This window comes from Pseudorca crassidens, chromosome 7 (assembly GCF_039906515.1).
Source record: "Pseudorca crassidens isolate mPseCra1 chromosome 7, mPseCra1.hap1, whole genome shotgun sequence".
In the NCBI taxonomy this organism is placed as follows: Eukaryota; Metazoa; Chordata; class Mammalia; order Artiodactyla; family Delphinidae; genus Pseudorca; species Pseudorca crassidens.
In genome coordinates this window covers 48,968,423-48,995,515 of record NC_090302.1, presented here as the reverse complement: position 1 = coordinate 48,995,515, position 27,093 = coordinate 48,968,423, and the positions used below count along the sequence as shown (strand labels likewise).

General features: G+C 44.6%; 1 protein-coding gene across 1 annotated transcript; it reads right to left on the bottom strand.

The window, feature by feature from the left end:
* Positions 1-25,522, bottom strand: KLF9 (KLF transcription factor 9). The gene is made up of 2 exons (XM_067744186.1): positions 23,750-25,522; positions 1-3,411 (listed from the first exon to the last, which is right to left on the bottom strand). The coding sequence occupies exons 1-2, from the start codon at positions 24,252-24,254 to the stop codon at positions 3,182-3,184; spliced, it is 735 nt and encodes a 244-aa protein (XP_067600287.1). The 5' UTR covers positions 24,255-25,522; the 3' UTR covers positions 1-3,181.
* Positions 25,523-27,093: the final 1,571 nt, after the last annotated feature.

Here is a 27,093-nt window from a genome sequence, read left to right as displayed (position 1 = left end):
TCTTTATCATTTATTATTTTTATTTGGACAACATATATACATATGTACAAAATACCTACTGTCAGAATCCTCTTTTATAATTTCATTTGATTTACAAAAACGGGACAGCAAAATAACTTAGGTCACTAATACTGTACAAAAATAAAACTGATTAAACAGTTGTAAAGATCAGTATCTTACAGTGTTACAGATCATTCATCTGTTGTGAAAGAACATCTCAATCTATCCAGAGTGATGAGTACTGTGCTTAATCTACCTGCAAACTGACAACGAGTCAGTTTCTGTAATTATAACTATACCAAATATAATTCTCAAAAGAAGCATGATGTAGGGCTACACCTTAAAGCCACGGCATCGTTCCACAGTGGTGAAGGGCTTTCTTCTTCCCTAACCAAGGAGAGGAGTTATCTTAACTCTAAAACTATTAAATTTTCCAGAATATGACAGCTACTTACAGTATTAGATAAAACAATTTTTCTTTCTTTTGAAACACCTGCAACAGTCTTTCAAAAAATTCAGTTTGGTTAAAAAAGTAAACAAAAATTACTATCCTCCATTTGGATTTTTTTAAGTTAAATCCATGGTCTTTTTAATATAAAAAGTAATTGTTTCATAGTTTTAGTGTTCAACGAACTCTAGTAGTCCTATTTGAACCATATCTTGATAGAGTAAATCTAATTAGAATGCTGGTTCCTGTTTTGTGACATTTTAAAACAGGAGTTATCACAAGGAATAAAAAGCCTTGAGTTTATACGTTATGTTACTATAACATAGAAGAGAATATCAAATGTGTGTTCTTCAACGACTTGAAAAGGCAAGTAGCAACTTTTTTGGGGAAGTAAATTGTGCATTTTTTTTTTTAAAACAAGTTGCTGCATTTACAACCATCTAAGTGCTGGACAAAAGCCACATGTAGATTTACTCCTGAAACTACAAAGATTGTCTTTCACTGACTTTGCTTGGTTTTCCTTCATTTCGTTCTGTGAGGGAAAGATGAGTTTGTACAAGTTAGTGGGTTGCTAGGCAACGCCAAACTCCTCACTCACTAAAAGGCAGCATGCAGAGGGTCACAAGCAGAACCATTCCATGAGTTCAGTAAGAAATAGGCAGCCTAACCTATTTCATATGGAAGAACAGATGTCCTTAAAACTTATTTTGGACACAGAAATTAAAATTTGGTTTAAAATAAGCGTTTCAAAAATCTGAAACAGAGGTAGAAAGTGTTCTTTATTTTTCCTGACATGTTTTCCCGTGAGAAAACACTTTCCTTTTTATCCCATGGACTGCTCCCAGTCCCTAATGTTAAAAGCAGTTCTCTTTACAGAACTACTAATACAACTACGCTGGTTAAACAAACAAAAGAAAAACACCGTGCTAGTGATGGCTACTGTATTGGAAGTTGGAGTCAGCTGTGACCCATGCCGGCTGCAGGAGTCCACACTGGTTCTGAACTGGAAACAAGCATGTGTCAGGTGAAATGATGAATTCACCCCAGGTTTACACAACACATCTCATAGCACACGTATAAACTAGAGTGCACCATAACTCCCTGTTTTAAATATCAGATAAAATTGTCAGAAAACGTTGTTTCTGATGAAAAAGAAGAATATGTAAACATTTCCCCCACGATCACTGCTGACTCCCCTATTTGAGGTTTCTTCTCAATGATGAAAACTCGGTTCATTTTTCTGACCACGTAAAGGCCAAAATTAAGTTTTCAGGTAAATGGCATATTATGCATATAGTGGTTGAGGCCATTTTAGACCCCTGGATACGAGATCTTATAGTGGTGAGGCTACTGATGTAAAAGATACAGTGTTGTGTTTTCATTCCTATATGTTCCATGTGCCTTCCTTCTCCAAAAGGGATGATTTTGCGCAGTCTCCTCTGAAATCATCGTGGTATCTTCCCTTAGCGCTCACTACTTATAGGGGTATGTTATTTTTCTTTTCACATTTCAGCTCCCTTTTCCTTTTACGTAACTCTTGCACCTGTTAGTGGCGGTTCTGTAGGAACATGGGACGGTAACCGACAAACCTCTTCCCCAAAGAATAAACGTTTCCAGAGCTAGTTACTGTTATGCACCCATTCAAATAAAACCCAACAGAGTCAAAGCCCTCGCCCTTCGTGGCATTATGGTACAATAAGAAGAGGTTAATTAAAAGGACCGGAAATTTTGGAAAAGTTAATAGAGTTAAAATTGTTTGTTCTTTTTTAAATTAAAAAATATATATACTACCCTCCTTCTCCTTCAGCGTCTGTTGTATATATTCTGCCCTCACATCTCTGCCATGATTTCATAGGGAAACGTGTATACTGTAAAATAAGCAGATTATAACGTGGTTCCAAACAGAATGTCTGCTTCTATCCTTAAAGCATGTATTTAACTTATTCATCCTCTGCGTTAGAAAATAAAAGTGCAGCTTATGTTCAAAAAGTACAATTCATACAAAGCAAGGTTTGAAAGTTCTGTACTTACAGTAACCTTTCAAAGGTGTGTCTTGATTAGTATAAATTCATACTGCTTACCCATTGGCTATAAGTAACTTTTTTGTTTTCAAGTCTTTAGATGACAGATCATGCTGGAGTAGATGTGCTCTTGCTTGCATAAAGACAGCTGTGCTATGGCGTTTCGTATCTCAAAAGGTAACGTGATTCAAGAGAGTGGTTTTGCTAAAGAAACTGAAGCACACTCGTCATTACATTAAAAGGTAAGAAAACAATTCTGAGAGACAGCAAGCAGAAAGGGCCCAGAATCACTGCGTGATGCTACAAGTCAACTCACCCAGTCAGACATATGTACACCAGTGTTGAATCTTTAAAATTCTACCCCAGTCTTGGCTTTAACCCCCTCCCCACACCTGCCACCCCTCCACCCACCCCCAAAAGAAAATTAAGGAGAGGAAAAAAAAAAAAAAAGCATTTATCTTCCCTCCAACAGTCAGAGACGGTTCAGAGTTGCCTCTGCAAGGGGGACCAAGTGTTGACTTTGATCTTAGGCTACAATGTGCTTTTTAAAAACAACGCAGGGAGAGGAAAATTAGACTAGTGACCAAAGAACAGCGACTTCCTGTGCTGGCAGCGCGCCTCTTCTGGGCCATGGTTCCCACCTGTCTGTCTGTTCGCTGGGAGTAGTTCGTCCTTCCGGGTCCGTCCCTCCCTGGCTCGGGTGGGCAGCACCTCACAAAGGGTTGGCCAGCGCCTTTTTGGATCGCTTGATCATGCTGGGGTGGAACTCCGTGTGCCGCCGGGCGTGCTTGGTCAGGTGGTCGCTCCTCATGAAGCGCTTCTCACACAGCGGACAGCGGAACTGCTTCTCCCCCGTGTGGGTCCGGTAGTGGCGGGTCAGCTCGTCGGAGCGAGAGAACTTTTTAAGGCAGTCTGGCCACGTGCAGGGAAAGGGCCGTTCACCTAAAAGAAGAGAATCAGGGATACAGGTTAAAGAACGTGTAACCGAAATTCTCCAGGCTGGTCCTGGTCAACCATCCCCATGACTCAGGAAATAACTCCTTTGTGTTCTGGGCTGAATTGTGTGCCCCCCATTCATAGGCTGAAGTCCTAACCCCCAGTACCTCAGAATGTGGCTGTATTTGGAGATAGGGTCTTTAAAGAGGTGATTAAGGTTACATGAGGTCATGTAATCTAATGACTGGTGTCTTTATAAGAAGAGGAGATTAGGTCACAGACTTGCAGAGGAAAGGCTGTGTGAAGATGCTGGGAGAAGACGGCCAGCTACGAGCCCGGGAGACGGGCCTCAGAAGAAATTGACTCTGCCAACATCTTAATCTTGGACTCCCAGCCTCCAAAACGGTGAGAAATAAATTTCTATTGTTTAAGCCACCCAGTCTGTGGTACTTTGTCATGGCAGCCCTAACAAAGTAATACCGTGAAGAAATTGCTGAGAGTCATCTTCTCTAGGTAAATGAGCTTGCTATTTGTACCCAATGGATCCCCAAGAGCCTTGGAAACTATATTTTCCAGTTTTTGTCTACACGGTTGCTGGTTTCACGAGTTCTCTCCGAGGAGTCAAAAACCTTAGCCCTTTGCTAAACTTCCTGGCATTGTACAGATGGAAGAGAACTGGGGCATCTAATCCAACCAACCTCCCACCAGAGGCAGGCATCTCCCCTTAAGCTCCTGAGTGTTTGGCCACCCAACCTCTGCCTGAGCAATTCCGGTGGCAGAGCCCCTTACCTGCCAAGGAAGCCTGCTTGTTTCTGAGCATCCCTGTAATAAACACTCTTATTGATGTGAAACCTGCCTTCCTGCGAAGGCCATATCTTAAGTTATATTGTCTTAACACTAAAAATTAGTTTTTTCCCTCTGCCACATAATAATCCCTTAACTATCTGAAGACTGCTATCACGCCATTCTCTAATCTCTTCTGGTCTAGTTGAAACAATCCCAGTTTCTTCCATATTTCTCATAAAAGAAGAACTCACATAATTCTAAAATAATAACATAAGCGCAGGCACAGCACTAAGGGTTTCACACACATTATCTCACTGACTTCTTACAGGACACCCCACGGAGGTGGCCCATTTTACAGATGAGGCTTAATACTTGTCAGAGTTTCCACATCCCTCCCATTACGGTTGCTCTCCTCAGATTCACGCTATTGTCTCCTCGTCCCACTTAAAACGCAGCTAAGCCCGCCCTCCAGACATGATCAGGCCAGCACTGGGGGCCTCCTGACCCCTGCATTGGCAGGGGAGAGTCTGTGTCCATGTTTGTTGGGCAGGACACACACAAGCAGAAAGGCAGAAAGAGCTGCTTAAGATCAGAGTCTTGCTTGCTCTTCTTGTGAGTGACTGTCACCACCCCCCAGCTCTGAGCACCTGCCTACCTACTCCTCACACCTTTCCAAGCACAGCCCAAAGCAGCTGCTTCACAGACTCAGGACACAGACTCTGGTTTCCACAGAACTCTCCAGACACTCCTTAGGTAGGTGTGAGGAGTGAATCTTTTCTCACTCCTGTTCCCACCTTCCTGGGACCCAGAGAGAGGCTCAAAGGGCCTGGAGCTGCCCAGCGTGGTGCATCTGAGTCATCCAAAAATGATTCTTTTCCCTAAGCTTCTCCTAACCTGTGCCAGAGATGTGAAAATAAAGATAATAACAACAAAATACCTCTATCACCTTCGTGACTAACGTTTTACTTGCTGTTCTCTAAGCAGAGATATAGCCATCACGCCATGTACAACCTACCTGCTCTTATGGGAAACCTGATGTGGGCAAAACAAATTTGTATAAACAGATTCACTATACACAGGTCTAAGTATAAGTATTTCCTCACTGAGCTCTAAGCTGCAAAGCCACAGCAGCAAAAGGCAATAGCAAGCCAGTGAGCCCTGAGCCCTACCCAAGGTGGATGCTGTACGAGGATACTCAGAGGGCCAAAAAGAGAGGGAGAGGAAAAAAGAAGCTTCAGACTGAAGCCTCTGAAAAATCCAATGACATGGAGTTGAAAACTACACTTCTGCAACTTCTGTTGGATTAAAAAGCATTTTTACCCAGTTCAGCAGAACTTTTGAGCAAAAGGCAAAATGCAGGTTATCATAACCCAACAAGGTTAAGCTTCGCTGGGCAAGGACAGCATCCCGTCTGACCTCCGTGCTACTTGTGCTGTCAAGCATTTAGTAAAGGCCTCAGCTCTGTGCGCGTGTGCGCGCTGAGTCTGCTCAAACTCCAGGTCGCGCAGGTGACCAAATCCCGCTCAGAAGTTCCCAGACCACAGGAATATTTCCGGGCTATTTCTGAATCAGACTGCAGCCAAGTCCTCACTAACCCAAATGAAGAATCTATGGGAGAAGTGTTCTTTAAACATGTTATGTTAAAAAATATAATGAATAGTTAGAATTCATAGCGTGATAAGTTGTAAAAAAAAAAAACAACAGACCAAAAACCCCTGTCTGTTGTCCCTTTCCTGAAGCCCTCTCTCCACTGCTTGAGGATTTGGTGGGGAGGAAAACAATGACAAGGAAAAGTTCTGTGTTTTCTCAACACTTGTTAGGACAGACACCCATCAGAGGTTGTTTCCTTGAAGGAGTGGTAATGTGGTTTAGTTATTCACCGGCACATGTTTCTTTCAAGCGAGTCATGAGGGGAGATTAATTTATTTGAACGGATCTGTGTCCATTGTGGGAAAAATGGGTCAGAAGACCACTCTACTGTGTGCTAAGACTGGAAAAGAAATAAGGCACCCCTTGTTTTAACAAGATGGAAGTGATAGTCAGTGGGAAATCATCATGAAGCCTGAATCAGCTGCATGTACTGGAGATCTATTAAGCATTTATATGCTTATGATTTACAAAGATTTCAAGTGTAATCAGGGTCCATTCCCATCGGATTCCCTTTCGGTCTAGCTTATGGCTACACACTCTTCACTGCCCCTCACAGTTGGCATGTGATTGTTCTCATTGCTTCTAATCCAGGTGCTGTCATTGACCTAGCATCATTTTCCCTGAGTGCTTCAGAGACACAGGGTCACCCACAGAGCCCAGAGCAAATAAGAGCCAACAGTAGCCTTTGTTAGATTCATATAACGTGTATAATTCAAGCTTACAGTTTCCAAGCGTTTAAAAATAGATCTACTTGGAAGTGAGTTGCTGGTCTAAAAGCTCTAGAATCATTTTGATTTTTCTCAGATCCTTTGGAAAAGCATTAGGGGCTTTTGGTCAATGATCTAAATCAGGGGTTAGCAAACTATGGACCATAGGTCAAATCTGACCTGCTGGAATAAACACCATTCCTATACTTAGTTTTTACCAAATGGTTGAAAAAAACCAAACAGTAACATTTTGTGGCAGGGGAAAGTCATATGAAATTCAGGTTTTCATGTCCGCATACAGAGTTGCACTGGAACACAATCATACTCATTGTTTATGTATTACCTATGGCTGCTTTTTCACTACGACAGCAGTGTTGAGTAGTGATAAGAGATCGTACGGACCACAAAACCTAGAATATTTACTATCTGGTCCTTTATAGAAAGTTGGCTGACCCCTGATCTCAACCTGCAGGCCTGAATTTCTATCTAGTGTACACCAGAATCTGTAATTCCAAATGTCTTCAGGAGCCAGACACATAAGAAAAGTGGGTGAAATGCCAAGTATATTAGACCATGGATTGTAGAGGAATCTGGGGCCAACTGGGGAGTGCTTTCCACACATAAAGGCATTCAAATTCGACACTTGATGAAACACTGTGCCAGCCAAGCAGTGTGTGTTCAGGGGACCTGGATTCTTCTTGGGGATTTGCAATTTGCAGCCCTATGAAATCAACCACCTCTTTAACCCAGTGGAGAGTTTGCATACAACCTATACTATAGGATGCATTTCCACATGTTAGTTAATGATAGACACATATTAAGGTATCTAGAAAAAGATACGTGTTTTTTTTTTGTTGTTTTTTGTTTTTGCGGTACGCGGGCCTCTCACCACTGTGGCCTCTCCCGTTGCGGAGCACAGGCTCCGGACGCGCAGGCTCAGCGGCCATGGCTCACGGGCCCAACCGCTCCGCGGCATGTGGGATCTTCCCGGACCAGGGCATGAACCCGTGTCCCCTGCATCGGCAGGCGGACTCCCACCCACTGCGCCACCAGGGAAGCCCCAGGCCCTTCCTTTCAGCTCAAGGCTAAGGCCCCCAAAAGAATGGTTAACCTTCTTTATACAGAACAAATCATATGGTAAAGCAACTATCAGTTAAAGAATATTTAAACTTGTCTTTCGTATTAATGAGAGAGTTACCATCCTCCTGGGGGAAAAAAATAAAAAAGGACAGACATGTACTCGTGCTTTATTTCTGGCCTTCACAGGAAAACACACCCAGAGGCAGTGACACAATAAAGTCTGCTTTACTGGAGCAGAGCTGGTAACAGCACAAGTTTCTGTGCATTCTCATTATTTATATACCACTTCCCTTCCCCTTCAGCAACAAGCTCAGCGCCTCTCACTGACAGACTCAGCTCTGAGTATAAAACATACTGGATCAAAACGGCTACTGAACACTGCATCAAACGTGTAAAAGGCTTTCTTTGCAGAGACAGGTCAGGCCTCCAGAACTCTCCTGGGTCTCCAATGGGTTCAAGAGAAGCGGAGGGGGGGCCTTCTGGCTATGCACTCGCTAACTTGATGGCTCATTGCTTTTAAGGAGCCTCCACCCTACCCGGTGATTAGTTGATGATGTCAAGTGAAGCTTATTCTTCTCGGTAAAGTCGTGAAGTGAACAGTGGTGAGCTTTCCATATAGAGGGAGAATGAGGACAAATACGGGGATTGCTAACTGGATATATCCAGCCCTGTCCAAGCTCCCCAGAGCTCAGATGGACAGCCATTGCAGTCCTGGCCTAGGGTCTCGACCCTCCCCCTCCCCCCTCTGATCCTCTCTCTTCCCCTCCCACAACTCCACAGAAGAGCCCAAAATGGGCTAAACTTAATTGGGTTTAAGAGGGTTAAAAATACCAACTCTGAAGCTTCCACTGCTTTGAGGAAAAGTAACCCAATCTAGTAAAACAAATCTAAGGGAATTGGGCCTCCTTTTCAAAATAGAACTCTAAAAATGTCAATTAATAATCATAGCTTCGCACAGATGTACAAAATCAAGGCTGTTTCTTGAGGAAAAATAGTGTTTTTCTTAATTACAAAAAAGCAACTAGGATTCCAGAGATAAAAGGATAATTTGATATTGGAAAATCATAATGATATTACATGTCATTTAATAGGTTAAATTCACCCCCACCCACACTCATATCTTGCCTTCATAAATGCAGAACAATATCTGATAAAATTCAACATCCATCCCTAATAAAAGCTTTTAGGAAAACAAAATAGTTCCTTAACAGGATAGAAAATATAGATTCAGACCTTTCCCCAGCAGGGTCAACAGTAAAATGAAGGCCGCATTCCCACGGAAGTCAGGCAAGGCAGGAATGGACTCCTGCCCCAATCACTGTAGCTATTTAACGTTGTTCAGGAAATGCTAGTGAGTGCAATTAGATAACAAATTAAGAAGTAAATTGTGGGAAGGAGGAGGCAAAATAAGAATTACTTGCAACTGATACAACTTCCTATTTGGAAAGTCTAAGATAACAAAAGTTAAAAATGCAGAGCAGAGACTGGCACAGCACTGTAAATCACCTATACTTCAATAAAATAATTGAAGAAAAAAATGCATTCATAGGTGTAAATATACAAAAGAGCAATGGTTTTCTTATATGCTAAGCATAGTCAGTCAGGATAAGCCCACCAATAAAGTTCAGGACCTGCATGAAGAAAATCATAAAACTACGATATGAAAGGAAATGAATAAATGGGACATTTCCCATGTCCCATTGATGGCAAGCCCCAATGTTCTGAATATGGCAATTCTGTACAAATTCATCTATGAAATTAACACACACCATAGAAATTCTTTTTTCTTGAACTTGACAAAATTATTTTAAAGTTCATTGGGAAGAATAAATACCCTCCACTTGCCAAGACAATTTTGGAATAGAACAATAATAAATGAGCACTTGCAATACCAGTTATTAAAATGTATGATTAAAGCTGCAAAAATTAAGATAGTGCGATACCAGCATAGGAAAAGACAAATCAGTGGAGCAGAGTCAAGTCTGAAGATAAACCCAAGACTACAGGGATGGGCATTTCAAATCAGTGAAGAAAAGAATGTTTAATTCAATAAATGGCATAGATATCTGGTAAAAAAAAAAAAATTAAATCTGGATCCCTACCCTTATACCTTACACTTAAATTCCAAATGGAATTATTTACATTTACTGTACACGTAAATGTAAAAAATAAAACCATAAAGGTAAAAGAAAATACAGGTGAATATTTTTAGAATCCCGGAATAGGGAGAGACTTCCTAAACATGAAATCAAAGGCAGTACCCTATTTGAAGGATAGTTTTAAAATACTTAAAAATGTTAAACTTCTGCATGGTAAGATACATATACACACACACACACACACACATAAGTAAAAAAATTTAAGAACCAGGGGAGCTTCCCTGGTGGCACAGTGGTTGAAAGTCCGCCTGCCGATGCAGGGGACACGGGTTCGTGCCCCGGTCTGGGAGTATCCCCACGTGCCGCGGAGCAGCTGGGCCCATGAGCCATGGCTGCTGAGCCTGCGCGTCTGGAGCCTGTGCTCCGCAACGGGAGACGTCACAACAGTGAGAGGCCCGTGTAGCGCAAAAAAAAAAAAAAAAAAATTTAAGAACCAAAACAGTGAACAAATAAAGGAAATTGCAGCCTATGACAAAAGGTTAAAATCTGTGGTACAGAAAGGGCACTAGCAAATCAAAATGAATAGCCCAACTTAATAAAATTGGGCAAGGATGCAAACAAGTAATCTATAAAATAAGAACTACTAACATCCAATTAATAAATATATGAAAATATAGTCAATCTCATAAGTAATCAAAACATGCCAATCAAGACACCAATGAAATACACATCAGGCTGGTAAAAGTGTTAAAAAGTATGTTCATATACCTATCATTGATGGTGGCATGAGGAAATAGGCATGGGTGGAAATCAGAATTGTTCCAGGACCACCTGGCAATACATTTGTCCAGGAATTATTTGTGGTAACAATTAGGGAGGAAAACAAAAATATACAAGGATACCAACATTGTTTATAAAAGGTAAAGCTTGGTGACAACCTAAATGTCTAACAATAAAGAACTGGTTTAATACTTTAGTGTTCCATGCAGTGGAATAATATGTGTCTGTTAAAAAGGTACTAGATTATTCTATACAGAAGATGCTAGCAATACATGGCTAAGTGAAAAGAGCAGTGCATGATCTGCTGTATATGTGTGTGAACTTCTAAGGAGAGGAAAAATCCTGGAAGAATATATGCAAAATATGAACAATAGTTATCTACAGGTGAGGGGATAACCTCTACTTCTTTTTGTAATTTCCCCCTATGTTTTCTGAGTTTTTTAAGCAAGTACAAATTTCTTTTATAATGAGAAGTCAGAAAAGTCTTACACAAAACAAAGGTAACAACTGTTTTGATGCATATGAGTTCAAATTTTTCCACCAATGGGTTGATCAAGATCCGATTCCATTCGAGGGGTGGGTGGTTTACACTCTATTGAGAAATAGACTCCAGTGTCCAAGACCAAAGAAAGGCAAAGAATCCTTCTGCTTCCTTCTCAAATTGTTAGAAAGTAAGAAACTTTCAGAGTAAGCTACGTGTGTTTTCTCACTCCTCCCCCACCTCCTCCTCTCCTTCTTCCATATGTGAAAGGAAAACGGCCCTTGAGAAGAGACAGGAATCTCCCTTCAGATACCAAGTGACACAGGCAGCGATGGCAGGGCTGCCCCACCAAGGAGCAGGCTCCTTAGGAAGCAGGGGGAGAAAGAGGCGCAGATACACAAAGCCCAGAGCCCAGCGCAGTGTTCCTGGTGCAGCACCAGCCCACACAGTTGCCGCAACCCGAAGCCATTGACACCCCACTGTCCATTATCATCGGTCCTCCTTCCCCATGGGAAAGCAATGCTAACCTGCAGGTACAAAAATGTGAGCTTTGCTTTACTGTTTTTCATTTCCACACCCAAGTGCAGAAGCACCCATACACTTGCATCGTCTGGGTACAGCCAATTCTACATTTCCCTGCATAAATCATTCCAATTAATATCAAACTCAAAAATCAAGAAATTAAAAGCCTCCTGTTCGCCAGAAATGTTGCTACTACCTACACAGGTAGATGTCCTAAAAAGATAGAAATTCTTGATAGCTTCAGAAGAATCCTGCCTGAATGCCATCCCATCACATTATGGTTTGCTCCTGGCCTCTCTCTCTGAATCCCTCTTGTGATTTGGTTTCCTTTTACATTTCATTTGTTGATACAACGGACTCATTATAGAGTCTGGATGTGAGATTTTACTTCCTGGTCCCTGTGATTATCTGTGGAAAGCAGCCTGTCTCCATACTTGAGGTTCTGAACTGGGAAGTGGGTGTCCGTAACGTCTGCCATGCAGTACTTCCTCACCGGAAGCTGGTGCCTAGCTATTTGGAAGCAAGCCTGTCCGAATATTGCTTGCACATTCCCACATTCTCAACTGATCTGTGAGATGGCACATGTGCCAGGACCTCAGAAAGGAAGACAACAGACAATAGAGTCTTGACTCTTTAGGTTCTCAACCCAGCAAGAGATATATCATTATGCCTTGATGTCTCCATTACCTGGCCCCCAGCTCAGCAACTCTGAAATGGCAGAGACGTAAGGTGACCTACCCACGTCCACACAGCTAGGTCCAGGCCCAGATTAGCCAATTCCCATGACTGCATTCTTCCTCCCACCCCAGCCTGTACTGCCTCTGCCCAGTTCTTTGTGGAAAAGAGAAATAGTAAATAAATAACCTACTAGGCACTAAACATTGAACAGGATATGTAAGTTTGATGGCAAAGCTATGCTGAGAACGTAGATTCTTTGAATCTTTGCATTCTGGGTTATTTTTATGACCACCTTAATTCAAACCCATCCTGTTTCCGATGAAGCCAACTCAGAGAGCCAATGACTCGCCCAAGGACATCCTTAGAACCAGTTTTCAAATTCTAGCTTCAGTTCTGAGCACTGAACAAGATTAGAGGTGAAAGCAGAACACAGGCCTTAACTAAATGTAGAGACAGCCTTTTCCGTGTTTTTCTAATCCTCTTACTCCCAGGCCCTCCTTTCCAGATGCATTGCCTCGGGGAGGGAAGAGACAGTTTAAAACAAGTAAGTTGCTGCTAAGCTTGAGGTTTCAAAATAGAGCTTTAAAAATGTAAAGCAGACCCTGAAATCCTCAAATTCTCTTAATTTGCCAGAGCTTGTAGCAAGACCTGAGCTATAGGGAGAGAAACTGGAGGAGCTGTGTTTAGGGAACAGATACAGAGGTCTGAGAAGTGCAAGCGTTCTGGACTCTCCTATTAGAAACAGTCTTGGGCAGTCTCAGAGGCCGACCACTGCTGCCTGGCCCACGGCATGCCTGGAGCCTGTCTGAGCCTCTCTAGGGAAGTCGCCACACACACCAGGGCACCTGAGGAGCTGGGTAGCCACGCTGAGAAAAGGGTCTCAAGTGTTTGCCTAAGTTTCCACCCCTCCTAATGTTTCATCTGAGGACCAGGACCCAAGCTGGTATAGGGCACCCTGCGGGAGACCAGCAAGGTCAAAGGATGGCACGCAACACGGACAGCCCTTCCATGTTGCCGGAAGAAGAGGTGAGGCTCTTGCCCACCAAGTAGATCACTCCCAGGAGAAAGAAAGGCAAAAGGAGAGACAGAGAGAACTCTGATTTTGTGACTATGTACCCAAAAGAGAATAAAACTTAACACAAAAGAGACTGAGAGACCCCAAATTGCCAAGATAAAGTTTGTCCACCAACAGCAGAAATGGTGGGGAGGGCAGGGGGGCTCAAGAGAACTCAGTTCTCTTTGGCTCAGAAAAGACAATGAGCAAACCAGGAAGACACAGGAGGCTGTTGTCTGGTTAGTGGATGCCTCCTCTACCTGCCACTCAGGTCACGGCACTCGCAGTGACCCAGAGTGACTAGTGACGGTGCTCCAGCATCAGGTTTCCAGCTGTTTCTCTCCGGGCTCAACCTCTGTACACTGCTGGCATGAGAGTAAGGCTGCGATGACCACAGATCCTACTCACACATGCCACATGCGCCATCAACACATCATTTTTCCAGCTTTTACGGAGTGAGCCACTAATTCATACAGTCTGGTGTTTGTCACCAAAGACCACGAAGAACGGCAGGGTTGAGCTGTCCAGCTCTTACCAAACAGCCCCTGCCTGACTCCCTCAGCCCTCCTGGGGCAGGCGTTCCTGGACAGCGCTTTGAAGTTTGGGAGCAAGCAGGGCACTGAGAAAACATGACTCAGGTCAGAGGTGCAGACTGTGTCTGTTTCACACTGGGAACCCCCGCTTCGGTGGGCAATGCTCAGCAGACAAGCATCCTGTGGCTGGCCATGGGTATGAATTGCAACACCCACGGGGGAAAGCAGCTGTTTGCTTGTCATTCTGCTTATTTTCATTAAAACAGCAATGGTACAAAACTACTGTAGAATTATGACAGCATAGGGATTTAAGTCATTTTTATATGTTTTTTAAGTTATTTTTAAGATCTAATTTTTGCCTCTTACGATTTATTGCGGTGTTTTTGTTGGGCATTACATACACCGAATAGATTTCTGAATCCCATTGGGAACCACCATATAAACAGCTCATCTTTGTAAAGACAAGGCCTCTCTCTATTAGCACACAGGGTGACAAACGTTCACGTAAACACAATTCATTTCTCTGGGCATTAAAATAGACGACTGGAATTAAGACCAAGTGAATGGTGCCACTGATCACATTGTTGCCGCTATACACGTTCCGTGTGAGGTTTTGGGTACTGGCTTCTAGAACATCCACTGAGCAGGGCCTATGGGGCTGATCCTGACGATAAGAAATACGTGTTGAAATAATCTATCTTTTACAAAGACTATTTAGTATACAGCTATCTTATAGGTTGAACTCCAGAGAGAGTTCAGAGCTCTTTCTCTTCAAAGGGGAGAAAAATGAGAGAAATTGTTGTCATACTAATCTGTCTCTCATTTTGTCAAACTCTGCCTTTGGGAATATCCTGTCTGTAGTTCTAAATGGGTGGATCGAATGAACAGCTGCTGGTTTCGCCTGTCTGGCACCTATTGCCTCTTTGGGGTGATAAACAGCACACCCTGAATTTCCTTTTGGAAACCATTCCTTCCTCACTCTGAGTTTACGTAATTCCAGGCGGGCGACCCCACACCCCAGGCCCAGAGGTTGGATGTGACCCAGCTGTGCCACAGTGACTGAGTTCAGGGACAGGCACAAAATTCTGTGTTCTGAAGCCTGAAGCCTGGGACTTTTGCTGGAATCACTAGAAAAGGGGAACTGTCTTTCCACAGGGCTTGCTGAATTGGCAGGATGGAAGTCCGAACTGCTGGCAGCTATCTTACCACCGTTCAGAGACAGCCTGCGGGTGAATGAAGCCAAAGCAGAGGAGAGCAAGGCTGGGCCAGGGAGAGAGGAAGGCACTGACCACCTGTATCCAGAGATCCCTAACACTAGAGTGACCCCAAAGGCGGTGGAAATGGCAACCTATGAAGTTCTCATTTTTACTAAGCCAGTCCAAGTTTGGGTTCTGTTCCTTACAACCAAGAGGCTTGATTAAAACAGCTGTGGACCCACAACTGGGATCTTTTTCAGTTGGAAGGATGAAGGTTCTGGATAGCTACTGGAAAATACAGGATAGGTTTGGCCAGGTCCATGATTTCTGAAGGTATTCCTCACCAAGCTTCATAAAAACAAACCAGAAGCCAGAGCTAGAACCCAAGAGTATAGACAATGGTGGCTTCGGGGCCAAATCCAAGAGAGCCATGCAAAACACAGGGTCTCTTACTACTGGCAAAAACCCAAGGAGTCCTCGTCAACAACCATTCACGGTGCAACTCCAAGCACCTAGAAACATAGTAGGAAAACTTCAGAGTAACCTTGGACTAAGTTAACTAACTCCAATTCCTCCTATAAAATGAGAATAAGAGTACCTTCCTATCGCATAGGACTTCTGGGAGTTTAAATGTAACAATGTGTGTAAACCATTTGGCTTGGAACTTGGAGTGTAATACATGCTGGATGCTTCATTATCATCACTATCAATAGCATTATTACTAGTATTAATAATTTATAATTATTATTACTATCAACACTATTATTATCCACAACATTCACAGTACCTGCTGTCAACATCTAGCACACCTCTTTGCATGTAACAGTTACTCGACAACAAGTATTATTTAAATGAATGAGCTGCTGCTGGATTAATGTGGAACTGTAAACAAAAATTCTAAGCACCTCAAGGGCTTCTGGCCAACACATGTAGATTATTTTTAATTGTAATACTTAGTATATGGAAACACTGTGCTAAATGCATTAAATACCTCATCTGAATTAAGTTTCATAAAAACTCTATGAATATATAATTACTGAACTCCATTTTACAGATGGGAAAACTGAGGCTCAGAGAGTTCTCATAATTAGAAAGTGGCAGAGGCAGGATTCAAACACAGGTCGGAGGGACCCCTAAGCCGGTGTTCTACTGGCTCTACCTACTGCCTCCCTGCTGAAGGTAGAGACCTCTCTGGAGACCCCTCATCTTCAAGTTCCTTAGGGTGGCCTGGTTTCCTTCTCACAGGTCTTACTCTGCTTTTCTGACTGCCTCTGTCTCATCAAAGCTGGCTCCCTGGAAGGGAGAGATGGTAAAAATCTCCATCTCTCTGATGAAAGAGGATCTGTAAGATTCCTTCCAGTTATTAAATGTCCATAATTCTCAGGCAGGATTTTTGTGCTTTTGTCTATTGCCTGCCTCACTGCCCCACTTCGGTTCAAGTCAGGTCCTCTGGGAGGCACTTCTAAAACAACGGAGACTCGCCATGGAAAAACGTTCACACTTTGTTTAATACAAAATACTGCTGCCTGCTTTTCAAATCCTTGTCATTAGTTTTGTATGACTTAAGCTCCCGTCTCTTTATTTTAATCTATTTAAATAAAGTCCTCACTTCAAAAAAAAAACAAAAAAAGGGCTCAATCAGGGCCGAATTCCATTCTGCTGTTCAAATTTGCGATCATTTTCAATTTTGGTTAAAAAAAAAATTCACATGCCCAGTGGTCCTGGGCTTAGATGGTGAGCTTACTGGTTCTTGCAGCTCTAGAACCTTTAGATTTCAGATCCAGACGTTCAATTCTCATCTCAAGACTCGAAAGGCTGATAAACTGAGATTACAAGGGAAGCCTGCGGGTGCACCGTTGTAAACATGGGCTTTAATCACAAATAGAAAGGATGCCTTGGAAAATCCCACGCATGAAAGATGGATGCCTCTCACTCCCTTAGTGGGAAAGGCATTCTCTATGAATAATAACTAACGTTAGTCCTATTATTTGCTGAGGGGACCATTTGAGGCTGGGATAAGACAAATGTCTACTCCTGGCCTTAAAGCACCAAAAAGGTATTAAAGTTTCGGGAGGGCTCCAGGAAGGCAGGAGTAGGAAATCCCACAAGCAATGGCCTTGGCCGCTCCCATAATAAAAGGGCAGAGCTTCCCCCCCCCACCCCCCCCACCCCCCGACTGACTCCCCCTCTGCCCTTTCACTCCGTTAATTTGGTTAATGCAAAGCAGCTCTTTAAACCAAGGTTAAAACAAAACAAAAAAATGTTAACCAGATTGAAAAATCCTCAGGAGACCATGGGGGAAAGGAATCCAAACCTAAGAACTGCAAAGAATTCACAGTGAAGGAAGATCTCCATTTGGCTAAACTCCGGCCTGGAGCACTTCAACTTCCCAGGACCCCATGTCCTCATTGTGCTGCTGAGGAAACTGAGGCTCTGGTAGCTTCTACGCTCTGCCCAACGTTACGTGCCTGCCAAGGCAGAGAGCCAGACTTTGAACCCTGGTGGTGTGCTTCCAAACCCTCCAGAGCACCCCCAATGCTTCAATGGAACAATCCTCATCTATCTGAGAGGGTTAAAAAAAAAAAGCATTCACTTTTTTACAGACAAAATGATGGATGTGATGACCTCTCAAGGTCACTTCCAACATCCAAATTCTATTCTTTTGATACTAACAACTGCTTACACCAAATGCTCTGAGTTGGGCTTAGGCCTGTGACTAACTTCCCAACAAAAAGTGGGGCAGAGCAAGAGACAGGACTGCTCAAAGACCACAGCAGAGGATCCCATTTCTTTCCCTTTTTAACTGTCTGTGGGCTTTTCTCCTTCCTTTGCCCCTCCTTTTTGCATGTGTTGCATAGAAACAGAAACTGCCTTTGTACCAATTACTAGGCACTAATTTACGCTCTTCAGTGGGGGCGGGGCTTGCTGGAGAAACATTAGGAAAAGGTGGGAGGGTCGGAGGTGGGGGAGGATTCTAGCAGCAGAGGCCTGGAATGCTGCAAGCTCTTTCTCCAAGCCTGAGAACAGACAAGAGGAGGAAAGAATATTTAAAAAGTAACTGGAAAAAAATTTTTGGAAGACTAACAAAATTGACAAAGCTGGCTTTTCTTTTCTTTTTTTTTAAATCAAGTATGCTCACGATCATAAGGCATTCTGAAATCAAAATGATGGTCAAGAAATCCGACTCTAACCAGGGCACCACGTCAGGTTGCTTTAGGGGCTCCTGAACGAGTGAATACTGGGAAATCACCCACCCACTTTTTTTCTCAATGAGCTTTTTAAGGAAGACCATTGTCAGCCACTTTCCCAATATGTCACATGATGTTTCTCCCTGGGAAGTTAAATCGGGGAATTTCCCACAGACATTGCAGAATGACTAGTTCCTAGGATAAGCGTCAACAGTTGAGCCAGGAATGTATATCTGACCCTTATGTTCAGAGTCTCAAGAACTGATTTCCCTCAGGTTACATCTTTGCGTCTGAAGGTAATGGGGTGTTACCGTCAAAACAGCACGCTGTGGACTCTGGTACCTCCCTCCCTGACCCAGGCTCCACTTGCATTCCTCCCCTCTCTCTTCTCACCACTCACAGATTTGAGAGGAAAATCACGGGAAACAATGGTTTCACTCTGTAATTCTACTCCACTTGTATTTTCTGTTGTGAGACAGTAATCCCGCCAGCAGCAGCAGTTCTTCTAAGGCAACCCCGCTTTGTCTTGCTAGGGCAGCTAGGTGCAGGATGAAGGATGGGGTGGGGGGGGAGGGAAGTGAGGAGGGAGCAACTGGTCCTTCCTACCTCCAGGACCAGGAATAACGAGCTGTTAGGCCCCCTCACAGGCCTCAGTCCCCAGGGTGAGATTACAGCAGTGAGCTGGGGCTCAAGCAGCTGTGGGCCATCTTTCCTTGGAAGCAAGGGAGCCTCTAGCCTCTTGTCTGAAACCCAGAAGCAAACCCTGCAGGACATCTTTGCAATTCTTAGACTCCTATCATCCTCCACAGCTAGAGCCTGTTTGCAGTCCTTTGCTCTCATTTTTTCCCCGACAGGTTACGTGAGCCTGGGTCTAGACAGTCTCACTGGGGATGGGGATGGGGGTGAAATCGCCCCCACAGGGCAAAGATTGTCTCTTTGGCAGGTTATAAAAGTCTTAGCTATTACAATGGTTTGTGGCCTTATAAAGGGGCACAGTACATAAGCAGCTCTACAGTATGTCTGTGGTACTAAAATGTCACGGGGAGGACAATTATAGGGGAAAAAATGGCTAATCTCCTTAGGGGAGACAAAGTGGAAGAAAAGGTGGCAAAACGATGATCTATGCAGGCCCCACTCAGACTTAATTGTAAATACATCTTGGATGAAGCATGTCAGGCTATGAAATACCACTCTACATCACTTTGGGGAGCATTATGGAAAGAAGAAGGGGGCAGAGAGGTGGTTTCCTTCAGGACCAAGGCACAGGGCCTCCCTTCTACTCAGGAAGAGAAGAGCAAGTGGGAAAGACTGGGCAGGGGCGAATTAATGGGCTGCCCAGAGGCCATTTCAACACCCTGCCCTGTCCCTCAACCCCTGCCTCCTGGGTAACGGAAGTGGGTCCTTCTCATACCTCTGATGGTACTAGACTCTCCCGAACCAAAAAGTTGACTCCAAAGCTTTTTGTAGCAATTAAGGAAGAAGAGTTCACGAGGCACAGAGCAGGCCTGGCTCCTGTATAAGCAAACTTTTAAAACTTTAGTCTCAGGGAAGGAAATCCGCCTGAGTTAGAGCTAGCCAGTGATGGACGTTGCTAGAGGGGCCAGAAAATCTATTTCCTGTTTGGAGGATAACTTCCATGGTGGGAGCTACCCAGGTCCCCTCCACCAGATATTCTAGGTAGCCCAGAGAAATGTTCAAACAGGACGAAGAGAAACAGAAGCAGCCACTGCTGGCTGCTTTTGCAGCTCTTGTCTTTCCTTGTTTTTCACGAACTTCCTTCTGCCCTATTAAAAAAGTACATTGTTTTAAAATTTTTCCCACAAAACTGGGGTGTGCTGATTGGGATTTAGGGCTTTCTGGTTTGCAGAATCCTGTAAGCAGTGCCCTTAAGCTCAACCCATTGTCACCATTTGGGGACAGCTGATTTAAGTCCCTCCAAAAAGATAGTAAAATTGTACCTGGCATGGAAGTAAGGCCTAAGGTTTCTATCACTGCGATGGCAACCTAGCATGACTCTACATCAGCTGGTTCTGATGACTTTTGAGCTGGAATTTGGATGCAGTTGTTTACCTCTCCAAAAGATACCCCCATGTGTCTATGTGTGTGTGGGTGTGCCTGTGTGCATGCGCAGGGTGACCACAAAGTTAGGAAACTTGGGATAATCCTTTTTTCTTTTTTCTTTTCGCGGTCCTAGAGAGGCTGAGGGGACGTGGGAGAGGGTCTGGGGAGTCAGTGGGTTTGGGTGTGGGTTTGTGGAGGCCAATTTGGAGTGTGTGCTCAGAGGTGGGGGGTGGCATGTGGATGTGGGGTGTGCCAAGATAAACTTAAAGTGGGTTGCATTTTCAAATAATAAGCTCAGTATGTTTTCAGGAAAAGTACTCCAATGGGTCTAATACTTAATCAGAAACAATAAATACACTCTAAAGTGTCCAAAAGGTCTGGAGACAGAAAAGTTCATATTCCTTGTACTTTTTCTCAGATTAACCATGGATCCACTGCTTAAATTTTAGAGGTACATCACCTGAGAAGATATCTGATCTAGAGGGTGAAGAAAAACAAACTGAACACAGTATTAGAAAATGTAAAGTACTGTACTACTTAAAAATAAGTTTCTTCTATGTTTCCTGATTTTAAGCTCTGCCCAGTACACACAAACTATTATCTTTGCACAAGAATCCAAGTTCAGAGATGGTACCCTATCTTGTGGATTAAGAAACTGAGGCTCAAATAGAGAAGAGACTGCAAACTTAAATGCCAACAGAGACCATGTAAATGATTAAAATAAGGGAAACTGCCTCATATAAAGAACTGTCAGTTCAAGCCAATTGTTGCTGGGCAGGAATTCAGACGCAGTATTGCCAGTTCATTCGATTTTTCCAGAGAAGCCAGAAATCTGGATTTGTGTGGAAATCCTGATTTTTTCATGTTAGTAACAAAATCTTTACAAACCCTGTGCTAGTCAAGCCAAACAAATTTGCAAAGCAAATTCCGCAGCAGACCTCTAGTTTACAAACTCTGAACTAGGTTAACATCTCACAACTGGGAAACAGAAGGACAAATCAGAACCCACCTCAGTCCACCTCAAAGGGGTCTTTTCTCTTAGGATACTCTAGAAATAACTGCACTGAACTAAACACAATTTTAAGTGTCTCAACTTCTAAAGCCACTGGTTCTGGAACTTCCCAGGTGGTCCAGCGGTTAAGACTCTGCGCTTCGATCCCTGGTCAGGAAAGTAAGATCCCGCATGCCATGCAGCGTGGCCAAAACAAATAAATATATAAATAAAGCCACTGGTTCTATAAAAGTGGCATCTGTATGAGACTCTAGGAGGATAGGAGCAAGCAGCAGGAGGGATTCTGGTTGGGCCACATTGTGCAGGGGGGGTGTGGCTGGAATTTTAGTTCTTAAAAAGTCTTCACAAAATACAGACATTCCAACTGCTATCTCTTGACCATCTTCTGGGTTTAATACCAGCAAAAAATAGAAAAATTTAAAAAAATTTTTTCAATCAAGATGCTACCCCACCCTAAAGACAATCTAACTGGAAGCTGAATGGGAAACTTCCAAATGCATGAGACCTCCTACGAGTCTCGTATTTAGAGTATCCCTTGCACACACCTTCTCTAGCAGGAGTACACTTCTGACAGTCTTTACAGAGGCTGAGGTTTTTGTCCAACCATGTCCTAGCATTACAGAGCCCCCAAACATAAATAAGGCACCTGCAATTACCACATCACTAGTTTCAAAAGACTGACTGTAGCATATAAAATGGGATTAACACTTCACTTCGTTTTCCACTCCGGACTGTGTAAAAGGTTCTCCTGAAACAACTGAGCTCACTTGCCTCGTGGAGAATTAAAGAGCAGCGTGCGTGCACGCACACATTAGCAGCCATTTCTATATGCCTGAGAAAATCACTCAGCAGAACGGCCCAGAATGCTCTTCTGAGTTGGACAGACTCAGGGAGCTAACAGAGAAGCTCCGCAGGCCTCCCCAACTGCACAACTGGGCAGCTCCCTGAAGGAGAAAGTGCCTTTGCTCAAGGTGGCAGTGGGTGTCCCTGTGAGCTGAACTCTGGGAACATGGCTGACACAGCCAGGCCCGCCCAACAGCTGTTGGTGAGTAACACCCTCTGGTTAATATACCCCTACTTCACCCTGGGAGCCTCGCTAAAGGTCACATCCCCCAAGCCAGGCACATCAACCTTACAGACACAAACTTTAAAATGTGCTGTTTTACGGCAACCTAGATGACAACCGCAAAGAGAACCTGATTTTGCATTAACCATGAGGAGGAAATTCAGCTTTACTCCTGTGCCAGCAGCCACCTCCACAAGAAGCACTTTCCAAAGGAAATAAAATATGAGATGCAGTTACGTGGCCTCTCTTTAAATAAGCAAAACCAAACCAAACCAGCCAATGATCATTTTGAAACCACAGGCCCAGGGCCTCATCTTAAAAGTACCAACAATTACACCAAAAAACGACAATACTTTCCAAGTAACTCCAACAACCTCCTCTTAAACATGGTGTTATAGGACAGAGGGAAAGGAGTTCATGAGAGGACCAAGCACTGTGCTTCCTTATCAGAACAGCAGCTGTAAAGGAACCTTATTAAAGATGGGGAGACAGCATGGTCAAGTGTGAATGCTTTCCAACTTTTTCTGAATATGTGAAACAGAACCAACAGAATTGGCTGACCAAGGTTCCTATAAGTCTCCAAAGCCCATTTTATACTGCAGATGTCTTACCAGCCACATGCATCTGATCAGCCCTGCCTTTGGCTCTCCCTGGGAGAGACCCCTCCACGGGGCCTCCAGAACATCCCAACGTTCATTATCATCAGCCTTGACCTCCGGCAAGAACCACACCTCCTCACTAACTGCTCTATTCAGGGTGGCGGGTGCGACCTAAATCACGTGGGAAAAAATCCACTCTGAAATCTCATTAAAAAAGCTAACTAGTTGTGAAGTTAACCAACCATCACTTGATCAAACTTCTCTGCTGCCTGAAGCAGTGTTATTTTAAACCTCTCTGGGGACTCTTGGCCAAATTTAAAACCACCTTGGCAGGCCCTGAAAAGTAGCAAGCATACAGCTAACCGAGCCCTTAGTCATCCCTAAAAGGTTCCATATAATGTGCGCCGCTTCTCCAGGTTTCGGCCACTTCGCGGCAATCCCACAAGACAGTAAAATAAAAGATACGCCATTTGACTGTGCCCCCCAACCCCCGCCAGCGTCTGTCCAAGTGGGGTGGCCCCAGAGTCGCCGGGTGCGGGAGTCCTGGGGGGGGCGGGGCGGGACAGGGGAGGGGCGGCACCACTCCCCATGAAGCCACGCACATCGGCTGGCACTCGGCACTCACTCTGCCCGCCAGGTTAAGGCTCTCCGTGGCTTCTAGAGGCTGGGGACGATTAAGGAGTGAGCTTTCCGTCTCTAACCGGTTCAATCATTTTAAAGAGTTAAACAGCATCTCATCCTAAGTATTTGCACCCTTTCGGCCGAGCGTGGTGTCCTTTAACGCCCAGGAAGGCTGCCCGGCCAAAGGTTAACTAACCCGAGAGTTGGGTGGGAGAGGGAGACGCCGCTAACCTGTATGCACTCTGTAATGGGCTTTGAGATGGGAGGATTTTCCATAGACTTTCCCACAGCCACTGTAGGGGCACTTGTGCCTCTTTTCGGAGGCGTGTTTCCCCTTCGCAGCCACTCCAGGGTGGAGGAGGGAGAGCGGGCTGGGCGCGCTGCCAGGATCCTGTCTCTCCTCCGGGCTGTGGGAAGGACTCGACCCAGATTCGGTGGTCACGTCGCTGTCGGATCCCATATCCTCATCTGGACTCTCCAGGCTGTCGCTGCACACCGAGGGGGTCTGGATAGGTCGATACTTGTTCAGGTCCAACAAGCTCTTGGCGATGGTGACCAGCGTGCAGTAATCCTTCCAGGTGTCCCCCGGGTCACCATGCTCCTTGGTCACCTCGCGCTCAGGTAGTCGCAGCCGCTCGGCGTCCGGAGCGCCCCCATGCTCCGGCACCGCAGCGCGGTTCGAAATGGAAACCAGACACTGGGCAGCCACGAAGTCCATGTAGGCGGCCGCGGACATGGTGCGGGCGACAGCAGCCCCGGAGGCGCGGCCAAACTTGGCGGTGGCTGCGGAGGTTCAGCTCGCCGTGCCCTGGCCTCGGACGACGAGCGCGGCGCGGCGCGGCGCAGCGGCCAAGGGGGCGGGGGCGCGGGGCGCTTCCGACTCGCAGGAGCGCCGAGGCGACCTCAGCCCCTCATCTTTACGTAACCGGCAGCGCCTCCGCACGCAGCATCCACGGCCCCGGGCTCCGCCGCGCTGCCGCCTCTCGCCGCCTCCGGTGCCCAGAGCCGGGCGCAATCCGCCCGACGGGCGCGCAGTCTGCTCCGAGCCGGCTCCCCTGGAAAGATGCCACACGTGGCGGTCGTCGCAAGTTTATTCGACCGAAAACGCCCCGAGGCGCTGGGAGAGGAAACTGCAAGAGAGGTACACGCCCTCGGCCGCCTTTTCAGTCCAGCCAAAGCCCTAGGACATTCACCCAACCACCCGGACGTGGGTGGCAAGGGCCGGACCAAGCGCCAGGTCTAAGAGACACTTTTCCCCCAGTCCACTGACGGCTTCTGAGCCCCTGCTCTTGCCGGTGCGCACCGTTCCGGCATTCTCTCGCTCAGTAACAATTTCGCAGAATCCCATCACGTCACAATCCAAACCCCCTCCAATTGGCCAGTGGGGAGGGTGATTCAACTCTGTTTACTTTCTTCCTCTGCCAGTCAGAACAGTCTTTCGGTGGAGAGGTGCGTCTAGAACTGAGGCGTGCGGCCAATCCGACAGTTCTGTTTCGATGCCTCGTGCTACCTCTACAGCCTCGAACGCTGACATTTAAAAGGGTAACAGCCGGGAGGCTGGAAAGGAGCAGCCGCGCATCTCTGGGAGTGTCTCTCAATCCCTTAGCCGGTCCAGGCCTCTTGGCTCACGTTCCAGCTTGCGGAGCTGTGGGATACACCTTCCCTACTCGGTTGCGTTCCTTCTTACGACAAAAGAGAACTTCAGTTTCATTTTCCAGCTCGCAAACAGTTAAGTGACTTCCTGCAAACGCTACAGTCCCAGCAACCAGTCTTCCAATCAAAAGTAAGTTGGTTGATGTCACTGACATTGGCTCAGCCAATCAGAAGGGCATTCCGAAGGCCAGCGCTGCACACTTGTAAACGCGAAGAGCTGTAGTGAAACTGAACACATCCTTGTACTTTGTGTTGCTGATGGGAAAATCGAGATATGTATGGGAGGGCAGTGGTGATAAATAAATGCAAAGTGAGTCAATAATTTAAAAAAACAACAACTAAATATGTCAGGCCAAGTTGCTCAAGAATAAACACAAATGAGAAAGCATCAATTCGTTTTTCCGTTTCGGGATGCAGCATACTTTGGGGCAGATTTTTAATAATTCTTCCACCCAATACATTAACTATGACTAATTCATCTTAAAAATGCAGAGCTGACAAAAGTTCTGTTTTAAAGCATAGTCCTTCTTCTGTCTGGCTAGTCTTACTTTGAAACGCTTCATCTTTTCTTTTGTGATACCTCAATTCCTCTCCTTCCCTCGTGCAATTTATTCTAAGGAAGCTGTTTTTGTTTTGTTTTGACGCTATTGTAACCTCCCTAAAATAAATGGAAACAAAAATCCCTGCATAACTTTTAAAACTTTAAAAACAACATTCTTAGCTCATTTTCTTTCCACAGACTCCTGTGGGATGTTAGGGCGTGTATCCCTTCCCTCACTTAACAGATATGAAGACTGAGACGCAAGAAAGTGACTTGTAACAGAACTCCATTGAAAACATAAATCTGATTCCTAGCTCTTCGGGCTTCACAACTGAACTCTTTTGGTTTTGTGAAATATTAACTCTGCTTAACAGATTCTTAAGAACTGGAACCAGCCAGAGATCCTTAGCCATTGAATATTGTGGCATTACTTGATTAACAATTAGTATGACTCTTAGAGTCTGATTAACTATGTTCGCCTCTCCCTCTGTAGGAATGATGGGGTTGTTTTCCATCTTGATAGCTGAGAAAAGAATCTATCTAGGGCCAATGTCTCTTCCAGGAGGTGTACTATCCGCAGAATTGATTAAAAATACATTTATTTTCCTAAGTGGGTGTGAGGGATACCTGTTTCTCTGTGATGTAGATCCAGTGAGGTCTAACCATACCCCCCACTGGCGATTAGCCTTTGTTAAGGTTTGGGAAAGTTACATCAGGTTCTTGGTCTCTAAAGGAAGGGTCTCAAATTTACCCTTCTAGTTTGAAGTCTACAGTAGTTTATTTCGACTTTGCTTTTAAAGTGGTACAGAAAGATCCTGCAGTAGGTGACTACACGGGAAAGGGAAGCTTAGAAAGGGGGTGCTGGTCAACTAAGAATATCATCGTCACCATCCTACTAAGGTAGGTGGTAGGTACATGTAAAGTGAAGCCATCTTAGAGTTCTTGTATTCCAATCCCCTTAATTTTAGAAAAGAATTCACTGAAGCCCAAGGGAGTCTGCCTACTTCATGATTTTTCTGGGACAAACTCTGTCCCCAAGGATACAAGATCAGTTAGAAATTTCACATTTGCTTGCCTCTTTAAGGTCCACCACAAATACCAGCAAGATCTCTCCAGGACTCCCATGAGCACAGCCTATACAGTCTCTCAGATTTGCATTGTAACTGGCATTGCAGTGGGCACCTTCAGAGAGCAGAAAGCCCTAGAGTTAACAACGGGGTTATTCCAGAAAAGAAGGAAAGTTTGTATCTTTCCTTGAAGATTGTAATCCAGGAACTTGAATAAGTCAATCATCATAGGTTTTTGTGTTTTTTTCTATATAGACTTACTTCTTGCCCTCTTCTCTTTAACTCCCTTTAATTTAATTTTGTTTGGAATGGAC